The sequence below is a fragment of the Quercus lobata genome, chromosome 5 (genome assembly GCF_001633185.2).
Source record: "Quercus lobata isolate SW786 chromosome 5, ValleyOak3.0 Primary Assembly, whole genome shotgun sequence".
Lineage (NCBI taxonomy): Eukaryota > Viridiplantae > Streptophyta > Magnoliopsida > Fagales > Fagaceae > Quercus > Quercus lobata.
The window spans coordinates 40,098,683-40,117,210 of NC_044908.1; the positions used below are offsets into that span (position 1 = coordinate 40,098,683).

An 18,528-nucleotide genomic window follows, 5' to 3' on the forward strand; every position below is an offset into this window, starting at 1 on the left:
TAAAAAGAAAAAGGACCCATCATCTAAAATAAAAATATTAAGAATGAATGTACGTGAATGAAAATACAGGGAAAATAAACTAAGTCTAATGCCCAATTTGGTCATCTCCCTTAGTTCCCTTGTTAGTAACGCTATCCACATCTTGTTCACCACCATCACTCATTGCGGTTGCAGTAGAGCCTTCCTCAGTATTAATTTCGATCTTGGAAAAGTCTAAGTCTTTAAAGGCTGCTGAAGCCTAAACACGGAAGTGTTCAAACCCCCGCACATACTAGATGCCCAAATCGTTAAGGTACTCCTGTGAAGTGGAATACTTAGCAACAACCCTCATTTTAGCATTACTCAGCTCCCCTTAAAGCTTTCCTAGCTCCTTGGAGAGGTGTACTTTCTCCTCCCTTATAGAAATGAAGAGGTTTGCCTGAGAAGCGCATCACTCCTCAAGCTCCTTCTCCTTGGCCTCCAGTGTAGCAAGCTTCCCTATTAGTGGGGAAACAAATTCCTACAACTCTTTGATGACCTTGTTGTTCTTCTTCAAATGCTTCCAGGGGTTAACCACTTGATTCTCATAGTCTCCACACCTTAACTCAAGGGTTTTCATCCTTACCATTGCCTAAAAGATAAACAAGGAGTTGATTAGGAAAAAGACGAATAGTAGAGAAACAAGTGAAAAAGATAAAAGGAAAATAATACCTTGATGAGGTCGTGTAACCCAGACTCCCCAATAGAAGCAAGAGCATACTCGTCACAATCTTCTATGTCCTCCTCCTTGATGATAGACAAGGCTTGCTTCACTGCATAAAAAGCATCATGAGAGAGCAAAGGAGGCTTGGGAGGAGTGAGAGGTCCCTTTCCCTTGCCAGGTACTCTCGGACGATGAGTAAGAGCCAGAAGACTAAGAGCTGAAGAAGGACGATTAGGAGTTTTCTTCGGAAGAGTGATGGTCCCAAAAGTTTATGGAGAAGTGTCCACAGAGAACTTCCTCTTCTCCCCAGGCCTGGGAATTTGAAGCTCCCCCTCTCTAATCACAATTGCAGCAAGGGCAACTACCTTCTGGACTTTCTTATTCTTTTTAGCGGCACCTGCCTCCATCTCTGCAAAGTACTCGGCAGCCAAGGCAGTTAACAAGAAACAGATGAGTGAAGTAAGAAATACTTACATTTGTGAAAGATTCTTTCATAGTTACGAGCAGCTACAAAGGGGATGGGTCTAGAACAATATTTGTGAATATTATCTACTGTGACCAAGACTCTTCAGTTGCGCTCAACAGCAAAGAAGCTTATAGCCCTTTCCACTCTAGCTAACTAATTTGCAGACATCATCTATAAAATTTGAGCTGAGAAGCAACAGTAAACAAGTTAGATAACATTCTAAAAAGAAAAGCGGATAAGAGAAGCTAGCCAGACGACTCACCAGACTTTGGCAATACTCCCTAAGTATAGTCCATTGGTTTTACAATACTAACTTCCTCAAGGCTACATACCCAGTTAGTACCACTAACGAAGAAAAAAATTTCCTTCCAATCCATATTGGAGGATGGAATCTCAATAACTAACTTACACTATTCCTTCCAACACTTGAAGTAATACATACCCTTCACTTTAGGGACTCAAACAGGTTTATAACAGTATAGAAACTCATTCAAGGAAAGGGTCTCTTGACCCTCACTCATGATCCCCTATATTATCTGAGCCCCCATAAAATCACGCCAAGAATCAGGTGCTAGTGAGGTATAGCTATGCCTAACCTCCTTAATAACCTCCTAGTGAGGTGATTAAGTGAAAGTCTTAACCCACTTACAAAAGAAGCCTCATAAAATCCAACACCTTCGCCATCATGGGAGTAACACTTCTCTCTAACCTTGGCTAACCTAGTAGGAACATTATGGGGGATTTGAGATTCAAACTGTATCTTAAGTAACCTCTTAGCAGAAAGGGAAGAACAATGCTTGTTCACCTCCCAATCATCAAGCAAGATAAAGTGACAATCAGGGCCCTCAGACAAAGAAGAATTATCATCTCCACTCACTGAAGTAAAGCCTGACGACCCAAATTTTGAACTGGACTCGGAAGACTCAGCATCAAACAAGTCCTCCCTTGACTCATCTTTAGACAGGCCAATATGTGACGACTCTAAAGATAGAACGTCGTCAAGCAAATCTGTGCTAACACTTGGAGGCAACCCTTTGTCGTCCAGTTTTCTATGTTTGGACGATGAGGGACTACTAGAGGACCCGGACTCACTTAATCTTACACCTACAATGACGAAATAATGTTAAGTCCACTCTATGCATCTGATTTTATGGGCCCTGTATATCAAAGGTAATAAAGAAAGGTTGAAGTGACTTACCAACAAAGTCTGAATGCAATTCGAACGAAAAGCACTAGTCAAAGCTGATGACTTGGGCTTAAGGTAGAAAAATCCAGACGAGTACAAAGCGGACGACTCGGAAGAGAAACGTCCAAACGAGAAGAAAAGCGGATGACTAGAGAGCTCTGAAGATGGCTTAAGAGAAAATTTGGAAAATGAATGAGGACTGAAGGGGAAATTCGCCTATTTATAGGAAAAAATTTTGGGAATACCAAACAACATGACTATTGGCCAATCATGGACCACCACGTGTCATCATTAAAAAATAAATAAATAAAGAGTGCATAACAAAAACAAATAATTCTATGGCTCGTCCAAAAAAAGGGACAACCACAGAATGGGGGGTAGCTAATGAGGAACATTTTAACTAACTCCATAGCTAGTCTTCCCAAATGAGTTGGTCTTCCCAAATGAACTTGTCTTCCCAAAAGAGATACTCTTCCTAAACGGGTTACTCTTCCTGAATGGATTACTCTTCCCAAAATTACCTACCTATCAAAAATGGAAGACTAGATGTAACTAATGCAAGTTATCACAACTACTCCAACAAGTTGCACATCAATCACAAAAGCTTACGAGTAAGCATTCGCGAGCCTGACCTTCATATGCAACCATCACCCACAAGGACGGACGAGAAAAGATGCGCACATTGAGCCTACATTACAATGCTTGCATCACCTAAGACTCTCCTATATTCACACAACCACCAGCAAAGGGATAACTCCCATCTCCTACAAATCAATTAAGGGATAACTCCCATCTCCTACAAGTTAGCTAAGAGATAACCCCATGTCCCTACAATTCAGCTAAGGTGGTCATCCACAGACCCTTATATAAACACCGAGACACTCCAATCTCAAGGTATGCAAAAAACTACTATTTGGAAACTCCTTCTTGAAAGTTCATAGAGATCATTATGAGTTTATGACTAAACTTTCGTTGAGTCTTAGGCCAGCACCACACCGGTTCTTTCTAAAGGTATTCCCATTTTTGTAGGTTCACTACTCTTCACCTTTCACTAAAGACTGCGAGTTTGGCCGATAGACCTATTGACGATTTTGAGTCTCATCAGAAAAGGCAAACATAAAAAATTAAAAAATTAAAGAAGCACAAGTTTTAATTGAAAAGATTGAAAAAGAATATTATTATTGCCTTTGAAGTGATAAAAATGATAAAAGAAAAATCAATTTCTAATGTAATAATTTATTCTTCTTTTATTAGCATAAGCAATAAAATGTAAAGATAATTATATAATAAATTCTGGAGCTTAATATTGTTTTCATGTTAAACTTTGAATTTTCAAGTGTTTATAAGTTCACAATTTTGTTCTTAAAGTATTACAATTTGTTCACTAAAATATCATATTCTGATATTTATATGATTTGCACTTGAGTATTCAACTACTAAAATCTTTTATGAGAATTGTAAATGGAATTTTTAATTAAAAAAATTATTCATGTGTAAATAAACCCCTAATAGAAAACTATAGTATAGCAAACATATTAATGTTATTTTTTGGATGTATGCCCATGTGCATTTACTTATATATTTTGCCTCCTAAATTCAAATCTTAGCTCCATCGTTACGTATACCACCAAGTCACATTCCCCCATAATAGAATAGGTATTTTCTAGGTGTGGTCCGGCTGCCTTTAAAATAGTTAGGCCTACTTTTGTTCTTTGTGTTATTTTTCATTAAAAAAATAAATAATAAAATAATAAAAAAAGAATACCGTAGCTTTTGCTAAAGTAGCCGGTAGGGTAGTATTTGAGGCTTACAATTATATTAAATAGAACTTTACGTGATTCTCAAAAAAATATATATATATAGAAGTTTATGTGGTCCTAAGTATCTTAGGACCACCTTAGGACCACACTTAGGACCACATAAACTTCTATTTAATATAATTGTAAGCATCAGATCCTACCCTACCGGCTACCTTAGCAAAAGCTACGGTATTCTTTTTTTTTTTCTTTTTCTTTTTTTGGTAATCAAAAGCTACGGTATTCTTTTTCTTCGAATAAAAGTCAATTAAATAGCCGTGTTGGTGTTGGGTTGGATAAGCTTCCTAGAGTATACGTAAGGCGGGACTCGCGCGAGGTAATTGGTTAAATAACTAGTAAACAAAATCAAGGATCCATGCAAAAAGAAAAAGGCCACCGGATTTTGCCCACTAGACGCGTATAATTACGGAAAATCTTATTATACACTTTATATATATATTTATTGTTAAAATTATGTTCTAAAACATAATTTCTCAATTTTAATTGAAATCATGATTTCAATTCATATGAATAAATGATAGTGCGTGTATGTATGATGACAGTGGCCATTGTAGGAAATTTTTTTAAGATAGTGACTAAAGTCGAGTCGTGAAAGAAAGCAAAACTATTGTTGTGACTACAAAACCAAAAATAGTATAACTGTCATCACTATCAATGAGAACTTACCATCACAATTTTTTTTTGGGTACTATTTTTTAAAGAAAAATGAAATTAGAGTTTTTTTTTTTTTTTTTGAGAAAAGAGATTATTTTAATTGAATAGGTCGAACGAGATACAAATTTTTTTTTTTTTTATAATAGGTTTTTTATTGAATAATTTATTCACTTCTTGTTGTTTGGTCTTCCAATGTTATTGTTGGGTTTATTCAACTTAGCCTTTACTTAATTTAATGTAGCCTCAAATTTTTATTCCTTTGAATATGTAATGTCTTGATTTCATTTTGATCGAATTACTATAGCCTCGATTTTCTTTATTTAAATTCTAAATTTTAGTTACGGTTAACTTAGTTGTCCTCAGATTACGTTAACATCGTCATACCGTGGTGAAGTCCTTTAGGCATTAATGGAGATTTCCGAGATTGATGTCTCTGTTAGAGGCACGCAAGATGGCCGACACTCTGTTTTGTGGTGGAAGAAAAACCATCCAACTATATCGGTCTCTTTCTAATAAAATAAAATTTCGAGGACTAACATGAGCCTCAGAGAAGGGTCTGAATGATGAAAACTAGTTGGGATATTGTTTGTGAGAATACAAACTTTCTTGGAAAGAACTACTTGCAAGACAAGATTTCGCACCAAATTGATGGGCTCTGCCACTGCCTAAACTAATAGGACTTCAAAACTACAAAATATTCAACTAAGAAAAATAAGGGAACAAGCAATGTAATTACAATATGTAGATATTTTAATTCAAGTTCATACAAATAAGAAAGATTCAAATCACACAAACTCCTAAGTTAAATTACAAAAACTATAATTAGATAATTCATGTGAGACAAACGCACTTATAAACATGAAGTTATCTTCCCATTAACTGAGAATGTAAATCAAGTTTATCAGATTTTTGTTGTCATTTCTGGTTCCTTTGATCTTTATTTATAGTAGACAAAACAGTTACTGCACTCCTCCTTAACTCTGATATTCTCTTGTTATTACAGGTCTTGCAAGTTTTGCTTATTTGGGCCATGGTTTACATTGATCAAGATCCAGCCCCTCAAGTCACCCTTTAGTGGAAAACTGACTCACATGCTCACACATGTAAACAATGTTTATTTTTTTATTTTTAGCCTAACAGATATCTATGTAACTAAGGCTAGGTGCAAGTGTTAAATTAGATAAAGAGATGGTTGTAAAAGAAGACTGTAAAAGTTGATTGAAGCAAATCTCAAATGTTTACTTATATTAATATTCTATCCATTATCATAAGCCTTTTTTAACTCCATACTCTTTACAAACTGTACAAAACACCGGGGGAGAGTAATCTAAAACTGCATTCAGAAGACTATAAGGCAAAGAAGAAAACAACAAAACAGGAAAATTGAAATCCTGTTAAGCGACTTGTCTGCTTGCATCTCTTGCCTTCTCAACCTAGGGCTACTAGTCCCAGCCAAGTGATATGAGTTTGGATATCCATATAACCCCGCCGAGCTCCCAAACACCCTTGCATTAACCATCTCCCCAAACATTCCAACCATGGGATGGTGCAAACCTCTGAGAGTCCCACCAAGATTATGCCAATTAGATGTAGAATCCTCCTCGTGATTGACGTATGGATGAGGATTGTGCTGTTGATTTTGATAAGGATTGCGATATGGAAGCTGCTGACCGCTGCTATTGGCGGTCGATATGAAAGCTTGGTTACCACACGCAGCTGGTCTAGGCGGTATGTCCATACCCCTACGGGGTGCCTTTACTTCGGCTTCTACTTCAGGTTCGTTTAGGGATTGTCCACGGCCATAGAGGGGCACCATGGTGGTGTGAGATATGTCAGCCTTACAAACTGGGCACTGTGGGTGCTCATCAGAAGCAAGAGAAGCACTCTGGACATAGAGCCATTTGTAGATGCAGGGCCAGCAGTAGAGGTGGCCACAGTGTGTGACCACTGGTTCGTGTGCTAAGTCTAAGCAGATGTTGCAATCAAAGCAACCATTGGAATTTTCCGAGTCTCTTGATACACCTTGGATTGATTTCCATTCCTGAGCAAAGTAGTGCTCAAATGCCATGGATCTGTAATCAGCACTACTTTTATTCTGTGACAGACAAAGATGATTGAAATCAGTTAGTACTCAGAATTCCCAAATCTGATGGTATTTAGACATCAACATTGAGACCAATAAGAATAAGAAACTAAACTATTTGTAAAGAGAAAGCACGCAAACAATAACAACAACAAAAAAAATCCTAAATATAAATATCTTCAATAGACTAATCAGGGTCTACTAGATGAGCATCTCCTTATGGAGATGCTTGTCTAGAACTTAGATCCAAACAAAATGCACCAAACGGAAAAGGCCCCACCAAACTAAAGGAGCCAAAGCTGTCTCTATCAAACGAATGGTTGGAGCAAGAAGCTTCAAAGAAGCCAACACGCTAATAATGGAAACAAAACAACAATAATGAAAAGTTAAAAATTATACAAGCCACTGGTTTCATAAACTTTATTTATTTTTGGCCTTACTCTGATACATGACACTGGTGGTTTCTCATGAATTTCTTTACTTTTTGGCCTTAACTATGGTATGGCATTAAAAATGCCATTTCCAACTATTTCTCTCCGAGACCAACCCCTACTTTCCATTCTTCCATATCAGATTTACATGAGAAATATAAACAAACTATAGCAAATTATTGTACTAATTAAATATAACAAAGCAAAGCTTCCAAGAACTGAACCCATCAGATGTTAAAGGAGCAGCTCATAATCTTAGGGGAACACAAGATACCTTCCAAAACAGTTGATAAGTTCTTTGAGAAACTCAATTTTTTAGCTTACTAATTGATCTTATTTCTAAACTATTAATCACATAGCTGAATTCCAGGTCCAGTTCTTAATTTAAGGTTAAAAGATCATCTGAATAAAAACTCTGCTATGCAACAAAACAAACAACAAGAATCCTTTAGGTAATAAACACCAAAAGGGTGAGCCCAGAAAGAAATAAAATAACATAAAACAATCAAATGTTATTTCTAGAACCCATGTATTCCCAAGTTAGTGTGATGTATTTAGAACAGGAATATCAGCAAAACATGAAAACATCATTAAGCCACTGCCAATCTCAGCTCCAATTAAAAACATTCCAACAACAACGAGAAAAAAAAAAAGCAACAAAATCGAAAGCAAAACCACTAAACAAGCCAAAATTCAAAAGTGAGCTCACCAACCACAACCACCCCAAATAACATTGAAATGTAGACAAAAACTAAACTAGACATACATAACATAACACAACATAACCCAGCCCCAAAACAGAGTAAAATTGTAAATAAATTCAAACCCAGCATGCGTTTTTCAAAAGTCATTCGGTTCTTGACGTTAGGCGATCTCAAACTCACATGAATGTCCGATTTTCTCACATTTTTCACTCAAAAAAAAACTAAATAAATCTTATAAGCGTTACCTCTCCGTTTGGTTCTCGAGAAAACCAAAAAGAAGCGGAAGGAAATCATAAAGAAATATTCCCCCGTTTTCTTACAGAGACACCAACAAAGCTTAAATACATTTCAATTCGCTAGATCTATTCCCGTGGAATCAAGAACCTTCTAGAACCCGAAAATAGAAAACAAACTCGTAAACCGTTTTTCCTTTCTTTTCTTTTTCTTTTTAGGAGAGGTCAAATACAATACAAGTAGATTAAACAACAACAAAAAAAAAAAAACACGTACCAAAAAAAAAAGGGTAAGACAGAAATAAAGTGATAAGGATAAGAGTTTGGATCTGTGACGGAGAGAGAGAGCATCAAAAATGGTATTCTCTCATTCAGAAAGCACTTATTAGGAGCGTGAGAGAGAGAGAGAGAGAGAGAGAGAGAGGAAAGAATGAATACCGTGAGAGAGATAAAAGGCGCTTTGGTTTTGGATGAGAATGGCTAAGCGCGTATTTCGCTTGGTTTATATAGATAGATAGATGATAGATGGGACCGGGATGATGATGTAACTCTGTAACAACTAAACATAAGTGTGCCCCCTCTCTCTCTCTCCTGCTTTTTCTTTTTTTCCTTTCTCTGACGCGGCGCCCTCGCGTGCGTTACAACGTGCCCTCGACCGACTTTTCATTTAACTGAAATTTCACTAATCAAATAAAATTAAGACAAAAAATGCAACTTTAATTCCCACTAAAATACGGCTTAAAAAATAGAACTACTTTCCTATTAATTTTCAAATTGATTTATTTACTTATAAATTAGATTTTCATCTATACTATTATTTAAGAGGTTTTTCCTGTTTGGATTTCTCATTTTTTAGTTCAAAAATTCCCCTTATACTCCTATGTTTAAATAGAGATAAAACTAAAGGACACTTCAGTAAAAATGCAACTCTAATTCCCACTAAAACACTGCCTAAAAAATAGGACCGTTTTTCTATTAATTTTCAAATTGATTTATTCACTTATAAATTAGATTTTCAAAATAAAAATTATATACAGATAAAATAAAAAAAAAAACACAATTTTTTTTTCTACAAAATAGTACCACTAACAAAAAAAAAAAAAAAAAAAGACTCGCGCGTGTGATAAGGCTAGTTAATAATTGTGGTCTTTACTATTAGACTAAAATATCAAGCAGTTTTTGATATAGGCGAGAATTGATCACCAGATTTCTTATTTAAACATTAAACCTTTACTAGTTGAGTTAATTGACATTCACAAATCTTGTGGGTTCCAACTTCCAATCAGTTCAATTGGTAAAGTCTCTAATAGTTGTATAAGAGATCTAGAGTTCAATCCCTGCCTACACCAAAAACTGATTGGTGTCTAATAATAAAAGAGTTATCATGAGTGTCATAAGTTTAAACTCTCTAAAAAAAAATTCACAAATCTTCACTATTTTATTTTACTTTAATTTAATAAAAAGTATTCAATTTTTTTTTTTTTTTTTGGTATTTACAATTTGTTTCTCAATAATTTTATATCTTTTATTTTAGTTCATGTATTTTTAAATTTGTTGTCATTTTAGTTTCTATTGTTAATATCTCACTTAAAAAAAAGGTTTTCTAGTTTAAAAATAGAGTAAGTGATATGACAACAACGACCAAAGCATTAACAAATTAAAATATATAAAAACTAAAGTAAAAGATATAAAATTTTGAACACCAAATTGAAAATAGAGCCAAAATATATAAACTAAATTTTATTTTTTTCCAATTCAAATAAAAATTATTTTATTTTATTTCTAAATCAATTATGGAAAAGTTTAGGTACACTAGAGACCATTGGTAGACGATTCCCTACAATAAGGTAATGAAGCAAAATAGGATAGAAAATCCAAAAAGAAAAATACCTCAAATTAACTTACCTATGTTTTCACTATTTTAGGGTTTTGCTACAATTCCTCACTTCCTCTTTATATCTAGGAAGCATTGTTCATTTCCTATTTCATTTGTTTATTATTTATTATATCTTGGTAATTGTGATAAATAAAAGTTGGTGTTTTGAAAAATAAGAGAAATTATAATTAAAAAATAAATGAAGAAATAATATTTAAATAAAATATGTTTTGGAATAGAGAATCTAATATGGGTGAAAATGAATTGCAGTTAGCTAAAATAAGAAAAGTAGGTTTTTATCCTATAATAGGAAGAAAAGTGTTGGTAAGCTAATACCAATGCTTTGCAAACTTGAAAATTGCAATATATTAAATTCTCTGATTAAAGTTAAATATATAATTGCATTGAATTTAAGTACCCTTGAAAATGACAATATTTTTTGTACTTTTTTTTTTAGAAAAAACAATATTTTTTTGTACTTAATTGGTCAATACATGATAATGGTGTTTGTACTTTTATTTTATTTATTTTTTAATAGATAAAATAAAATTTCAAGCTATGAGATCCACTCCTTGATAATTACTCTTTATTATTGGGGACACAAATTGGTTTGATAAACATTTTTGTATTTAATTGGTCAATACACGATAGCAGTGTTTGTTCCTTTTTTAAAAAAAATAAATAAGATAAAATTTTAACTTATGACGTTCACTCCATTATGAATATTTTTTATCATTAGGTGAAAACACCAATTGATTTTGGTGTAGGTGAATTTTGAATCTTAAATGTCTTTACTAGTTGAACTAATTAGAATTCATAATAGTGTTTGTACTTAATTGGTCAATATAACCAAGTGTTTGGTTTAATTTGGAGAACCTATTCTAAGGCACCTTAAGTATTATACTTAAATGTTGTCCTTCAAATAAAATCTAATAAAAAAATTTTAATATTTTTTCATGATTGTTTGAGTGTATCCTAGAGAGTAAAAATGGTAGTAAATGTTTAGCAATGTGTTCATACAAAAATGATATTGTTCCTGTAGTTGCACGATTTTCCTGGCCCAAATTCGATTGATCAGGCCCTGGCCTAAAGCGCAACCCACAATAAATATTTGTAGAGGATGGGTCAAAGAACTTGGTCTCAGTGAGTCTATTCGGTCTGATATATGGACAGCATTGTTGCAGAAAATAAAAACACCAAAATGGATCTCTCACGTATAAGTTTATTTCTTTAGTTCCTCATACAGAATTTTTCGTCCCCTTCTCTGAGGGACTCCACTACATTATATAGTTCCCTTCTCTCATCTCAACCCTACACTTGTTGACCATCTAAGCACCTACTTGAGTGGCTGTCCCATCAGACGCCTTCATCTCTCCCCATGTGAGTTGCAGAGGCCAAGGCGGTACTGTTCAGGGGTCATTTCCTCATTAATGCGGCCAAGAGGGTGGTTGGGGCGCAATTAATGTGGCGGTAGCTCTCCATGAGATATTTTGGATTTTATTCATTTTATATGTTGGGAGGATGAACTGAAGTGGCTGGGGAGAGTTCCTCGTCTGGGCTTCGTGATGTCCGAGGAGGAGTTACTCCTCGGACAGGTTTCCTTGGCGTTTATTGGGATTGAGTAATGCTTCATACGTGGTTTCTCTTCGGACAGGACGCTCCTCGGACGGGCCTGAATTTGGAATAGCCCATTATTTCTGGGCCGGGCCCCACAGTTCCAATCATAATTTTTTATTTTTTCCATTTAAAAAAAAAAACATTATAAATTTTTTGTGCATTTAGCATTCCTTTTACTATTTTAAGCAATATATATTTTTATTTTTCTTTAATGGTATTATTTTGACATAAAATGACATGTATCATTGTGCATTTTTTTTACATAGTTATGCCTGAAACAAAAAATTTGGTTGTACAATTTTGGCAATCACAAAAAAAGGAGTATATCCCTATTTTCCCCTTGGTGTTTTTCCATTTAAAGTTGTTCAGGAACATACACTTCACCTCTCTTTTGATAGCTAGATGTAGCCTACTTTTAGTTCGGGAAAATCTAGATGAATGAACCACTGTCTTGCAAATGTCGATGAACCTAGCTCGCAAGAAAGAAGAACTAGGAGAATCTCTCCACCTAAGAAGTGTAGCATGAAGCATGGGTGAGTAGCCTACCTACAAAAATTAAAAGGCAATTATGGGAAATCCCTGACCCCCATGATGCTTACGATGTTGGCTCACGAGAACCTAAATCCACTCTTTTGCATTTGTTGAGCATTAGCATTGAGGAATGAAAATGCCAAATGTAAGGAGAATTTGGCATTTGTAGCCCCAAAATGCTCTGTATCAGAAAACTCTAAACTCAAGTATTGCAAAATTTTTTGCAATACTGCTACAGTGCAATTCTAAATGTAGAATTGCACTGTAGCAATATTGTAAAAAAAAATTAATATTTTATGATGCCTTTTTCCCTTGAAATTTCTCTCTCATCTTTCTCATTGTTTCTGTTCTCTTCTCTCTCTTCATTCTCTGTTTCTCCATCTACTCTCTCCTCTCTTCAAACCCAAACACCATCCTTCTCCCAACATCAACATCAACATCACACACCATCCTCCATTGCCGAAGCTTCACCAAGCCTCTCACCCATCTCCATCGCTGAAGCTTCACACGGCCTCTCTTACATCACTCTTGTTCAAAGCTTGCACCGGTACTAGGTTTTGGATTTTGGAGGTTGGATCAGTGTGGATTGGTGAGCTGGGCTTGGATCGGTGGGCTGGGATCGGTTGATGGTGAGTTTGGATCGGTTGATCGGTGGGTTTGAAACGGTGGATCTGTTGATTAGTGGGTGGATCGGTTGGGTTGATCATCGATAGCTCCGATGGTGGCTCCGGTGATGATTTTTTTTTGAATGGGTTTGCTCCGGTGGTGTTGCTTTAGTGGCGTTGATCAGTGGGTGGATCGTTTGCTCCAGTTGGGTTTGCTCCAATGATGATTTTTTTTTTTTATGGTTTGATGGTTTGTGACAAATCTAATCGGTGGGTGGATCGTTTGCTCCAATTTCTTTTGATGATTTTTTGTGATGGTTTGATGGTTTGACAGTTGGGTTTGTTCCGGTGATGATTGTTTTTGATGGTTTGATGGTTTGTGTGTTGAACCGGTGCTAGAGGCTGAGGGAGAAAGAGAGGGGAAAAAAATGACTGTTGGAAAGCCCAAGAAAATGTGAGTCTAAAAAAAATTGACAGTTGGAAAGAAATAATAAAGAAAAATTAAAAAATAATATTTTAATAAAAATAAAGTTTTGGGATGCTGGAAGTATTGTAAAATGGTATGGTATAATGATAAAGTGGCTTTTTAGAATGGCAAAATAGAATAGAATTGGAATTTTCCAATGCTAATGCTTGTAGAGCATTAATATTGGTGGTGTTAAAAAGCTATATTGATATTTTTAGCACCACCAACGCTAAAATGCATGCTGCAATGGTGGAAGTAAAGCTAAAAATTTTAGCTTTAGAGCTACAGTAAACTGGTATTAATAGCAATTTACTTTAGCTCAAAGGGAAGAAAAAAAAAATATTAGTGAGTTCCTTTTCTAATTAAACATTTTCTCTCTACCTAAACTCTTCTTTCAAACTTCTCTCTTCTTTGGCTGACCTCTCATCTTCACCTTCACCCCAATCTCTTCTCTCTTTTCTCTCCGGTGGTTTTGGCAATGGTTTTTTTTTTTTTTTTTTTTTTTTTTTTTGAGATCTATGGTTTTTTCTATTCATTTTTTATGGTTTTCTCTGGGTTTTTTTTCCCTGAACTATGGGGTTTTTCATGCTGGTTTTTTTCATGGTTTTTGCTTTTCTTTTTTTTTTTCTTCGATATGTGGGTTTTTTTTTTTTTTTTTTTGCTTATATTTCTGCTCATTATTTCCTTTCTTTTTTTTTTCTTTTTTTTTTCTTCTTCTTCGCTAGTTCTTGATGGGTTTTGGTCATAGTGGTGGGGTTGTGGTTGTGCGATGGTTTCCATGGTTTTGATGGTGGTTGTGGTTGTGTTGTGGCTGTTGAATGATATATTATTTTATTGTTTTATTTATTTTTTTTTTTTGAGAATGCTAAAATATATGATATTGGATGCTAAAATAAAACCACTGATATTGGATGTTTTGTAAAATGAGATGGTAAAATAGATGAAGTAGCTTTTTATGGTGCCAAATTGCTAAATTTTTGGCACCATCAATGCTAAGAGCATTCACATCCGAAAATTGCATCACATTCTATTTTACCATCTCAAAAAGCTACTTTATCAATTATACCATATCATTTTACAATACACCCAACATCCAAAAACTCTATTTTTTTTTTCCATTTTATTTAAATACTCTTTTTTATTCCTTTTTTTTTTTTTTACTATTTATCTTTTTCTCTTCCTTTTCCTCTCTATCTCCCTCAACCTCTAGCACTGGCCACAACTAAACAAACAATGCCCACCACGCCACCACTATCCTCTGCCCAACAAAATCCCACCAGAACCAAAATCCCAAAAAAATAAATACATAAATAAATAAAACCCACCAAGTACCCATTAAAAACCCAACAAACCCATAGGAATCCAACCAACCAATCCAAACACCAGTCACAGCCACGGTGAGAATCAAAGGACAAAATCACCAAACCCACCAAATGCCGATCACAGCCGTGCCACCACTTGACCCACGGCATCCAAACCCACCACCTGCTTCACGCCTCCAAACCCACCACATGACCCACGGCATCCAAACCCACCATTAAACCCATGAGCTTCACCACATCAAACCCATCTGCCACCACATGACCCACGGCATCCAAATCCATCATCAAACCCATGAGCTCCACCACGTCAAACCCATCTGTCACCACATCAAACCCTTGATTCAAGGGAAAACAGAGAGAGAAAAAAAAGGGAAGAGGGGACGAGAGAGGGGGAGGGATTGAATGAGATAATAGAACTAAGAAAGAAGAAAAAGAAAAAAAGAGAGAGAGGAGAAGAGAGTACCTGTGAGAGAGAGAGGAGTTAGATAAAGTAAACAATAAAATGTATAAAATATTAGTTTTTTTTAAGAATTGAGCTACAGCAATTCTACCTTTAGAATTGCATTGTAGCACTATTGTAAATTTTTTTACAATAGTTGGTGTTTGCAAGTATGGATGCTAGGTTGTTTGGTGCATTAATGCTAAAATTCTCTTACATATAGCATTTGCAATACCAAATGCGAATGCTCTAATGCTCTTATGAGTATCTTTACCACCTCCTTTGAAGAGTGAAAATTCCCCTCTCATAAGTCAACAATGTGATGTAGCTAAAAACTTAAGCCCCCTTTTTTTAGGTTGGTAATTTGGTATAGGTTTGTATAAATCTTACAATAATTGATATGAAAAAATTTTAATTCATAACAAATAGCCATTAAGTAATTTATTTATTAAATTGTTGATTTGATACCAATCACTTTTATTGTTCCATCAATTTGTAAGCTGTACAAATATATTACCTTTATTATTTCCTTTATAAGTTTTCTATTGAAATTTAAGAAATTCTTGTTAAAATGTTGATAGTTTTTATAATTCAATAATTAATATTCTACCTTTTATTGGTTTGTCTGAGTTTAAATTAAATATGGTAGTTTTTTTTTTTTTTTTTTTTTTATAAAAAAATCTTTTTTTATTTATTTTAAAGATCATACATAAAATTATGTTTCCTTATAAAGTTAGATTTTCTAATCAAGACAATAAAAAGATTGAGTGAGTAATCAATTTAAAACCTTATCACATAACATTTTGTGTAATTATTCATTAATGTTACATTATTTAATAACTCTTAATTCTTAAAAAAAAAAATACTTTTAATTGAATTGATAATTTGATTCAAGAATTTTGTAAGTAAATAGCATTGTATGTTCTCTTTTATGAGGAGGAGCAAGGTTCAAATCTCCCTCCCACATTATTGTAATTATCAAATAATAATAATAATAATAATAATAATAGTAGTAGTAGTAGTAGTAGTAGTAGTTTGAACATATTACGTCTTCCCTTCTCTTCGTTCTTACAAGTTACACAAATAATTTTAGAAAATTGGTACTCTTAAGGCATTTGTTAATGAATCATTTCAAGAAAGTTTTAATATCGCTTTTATAATAATATAACATCTGTCAATAAAATCAATTTTTTTCCATAAAAGATTTATAAAAGTATTTCTTAAACAAATGCTCTTAGAGTATCCATTAACAAAAGTCTTAGAAGTATTAAGAAAATCAATCTTAAAAAAGAGATACAAAGATGGTATTTTGAAAAATGAAAGGATTATATGCGATGCTTGGATTTTAGAATGTAAAAAGCAATGTTTTTCCCCTTACTAAGTTTAGATATGTTATTATTCACGTTTTTACCTTAAGAAACATATTTAACAATATTTCATATTCAACTCGTTATTCAGTAAAGATGATTTTACATATATGATACAATGGGACTCCACCATAGTCTTTCTGTTTTTTAAAAAATAGTACTAATCAATCTCCTTTTTGTTTTTATTTATTTATATAATTTGATAATTAATTGAGAGAAAAAATTTGAATCTTAGATATCTCATTTTAAAAACACCAAAAGATACCAATTAATTAATTAATTAAGTTACAAAACTCTTGACTAGTACTAAACAATCATATACTAAAAATTATGTTTCCTTTGTTTTGGTCCAATAAAATGTTTCATTTCAACCATTACAAAATTTTTAATTAATATCTTAAAACTTTCTCAAAAAAAAAAAAATAATAATAATAATATCTTAAAGAGACCCTAAGATGTTAAGAGGAGGCAACGAGGCATTGACCACTCAGATCCAAATTTCGTATGGAAAAGTTCTTTCTTTTTCTACTTTTATTTAATTGGCCAAGATCACTTTATTTCTTTCACCAAATATTAATATTAACAATAATATTAGGTAAGAGCCGGGATTCAAGTCTCCAGGAGGGAGTTTCACACGCATATACTGTTAGATTAGGCTAGAGTAAAAATTTTATCTCGTAAAAAAAAAAAAAAAAAAAAAAAAAAAAAAAAAAAAAAAAAAAAAAAACAATAATAGGCTACTATAGGTGTTGTCTGTTTAAAAAATCTAAACCTTATGTAATTGGGACACTAAAGGGTATAAGCAATTTTGGTAGTAAGCAATTTTTTTTTTTTTATTAATCCCAATTAGAGAAGTCCAAATTGCCAAGCATCCATTCTCTTGACCACAAGTCTTTATGTTTTTTTAATGAGTAATTTTAGGATTACAAATTATTTCACAATTTGTTTGTCATAATTCTAAGGTGACAGACTGTGAGTGGTAAACCATCACTTACACATGAACCTATCATTTTTTTCACCAATTATACTTTGTTACGCCAGTTGTAGCAAAATTTTGTAAAAAATTTTGTGGTACTACACTTTCCATCAATTAATAGTTCAAAATAAATTGTTTCTTCAAAATCCATTTCAAATTCTGCCTCTTCAAGTTTGGTTGTAGCTAGGGAAAGAGAAGAGAAAGGAAAAGAGGAAGAGAAGAGAAAGAGAGAAGAAAATATTTCTTTTTGATGTGTTTGGATATAGAAAAGAAAGGATGGAAGAAAATGTAAAAATTCTATCTCTCATTTGTTTGGTTTGCATAAAGAAGAGAAAGGAAAAATGCTTGCTTTTACCTTTGTGCCCTCATTAATGATTGGAAAATTCATATACTAGAATACTTGTAATTTCTTAAAAATGTTAAGGGCATATTAATTATTTACCATATAAAGTGATGGATGTCAAGAATTTATTTCTATCCCTTCTTGCCATTTCTGCCCAAATTGGGCTGATACAAAAACAGTGAGGCCCATGGAAGAAGAATCCTCCAACTCATAACTTTTCTTTTTCTCTTGGACAATCAAACAGCTGAAATAATTTACCTTCCTTGCTTTTTCCTTCTTTTCTCTTCCCTTCTCTTCCCTTCCCCCTTCCAAATACAGTGTAAATAAATAAATAAATGATATGTTGCATAGTGCTTCTAGAAGTAAATAAATAAATAAGGAAAAGTGGAAAAGGTATTAGCTATTGTACTATAAAAGAAGGAAAGTATGTTGTGGTTTTTTTTTTTTTTTTTTTTAATGAGGGAGACATATATGGTCCTCCATTTATCACCGTCGGATCAAACTTTCGATTAACTTGTGATTGCATCGTCAAAAGTTTGGACACAAAAAAGTAAAAGCTGTAATGAAGGTGCACAGTTTAAAGAAACATAGAATAAACCTCCCTTCTAGAAGTTGCAACCAAATGGTGCAGGGTGCTTTGTCAACACTCAAAACTGGCACAGTGATTAATGCCTCCCCCCATGGGTCCCCTCCTGCAAATCTTTTTACATGCACTCTCTGTTTCAAAATG

At 33.9% G+C, this 18,528-nt stretch overlaps 1 protein-coding gene and 1 long non-coding RNA gene across 5 annotated transcripts; both read right to left on the reverse strand.

Annotated features, from left to right (window-relative positions):
• On the reverse strand, positions 1-2,502 carry LOC115992897. 2 transcript variants are annotated; one of them, XR_004092716.1, is made up of 4 exons: positions 2,347-2,502; positions 1,411-2,252; positions 691-1,333; positions 1-610 (listed from the first exon to the last, which is right to left on the reverse strand). It is a non-coding gene; the product is annotated as an uncharacterized LOC115992897 (long non-coding RNA). The 2 variants fall into 2 exon arrangements; XR_004092715.1 differs by lacking the exon at positions 2,347-2,502 and having other exon boundaries at positions 1,411-2,299.
• A 3,517-nt stretch (positions 2,503-6,019) lies between these two features.
• Positions 6,020-8,781, reverse strand: LOC115991675 (E3 ubiquitin-protein ligase RMA1H1-like). Of its 3 annotated transcripts, none has more exons than XM_031115510.1 (2): positions 8,695-8,781; positions 6,020-6,900 (listed from the first exon to the last, which is right to left on the reverse strand). In XM_031115510.1, the coding sequence occupies exon 2, from the start codon at positions 6,871-6,873 to the stop codon at positions 6,145-6,147; it is 729 nt and encodes a 242-aa protein (XP_030971370.1). In that variant the 5' UTR covers positions 6,874-6,900; positions 8,695-8,781; the 3' UTR covers positions 6,020-6,144. The 3 variants fall into 3 exon arrangements, with proteins under 3 accessions (XP_030971370.1, XP_030971371.1, XP_030971369.1); XM_031115511.1 differs by lacking the exon at positions 8,695-8,781 and adding an exon at positions 8,534-8,687; XM_031115509.1 differs by lacking the exon at positions 8,695-8,781 and adding an exon at positions 8,269-8,511.
• Between the last annotated feature and the right edge of the window lie 9,747 nt (positions 8,782-18,528).

Coding starts and splice junctions, on each gene's coding strand:
- LOC115991675 (XM_031115510.1), bottom strand. CDS start 6,873: ATGGCATTTGAGCACTACTTTGCTCAGGAATGGAAATCAATCCAAGGT.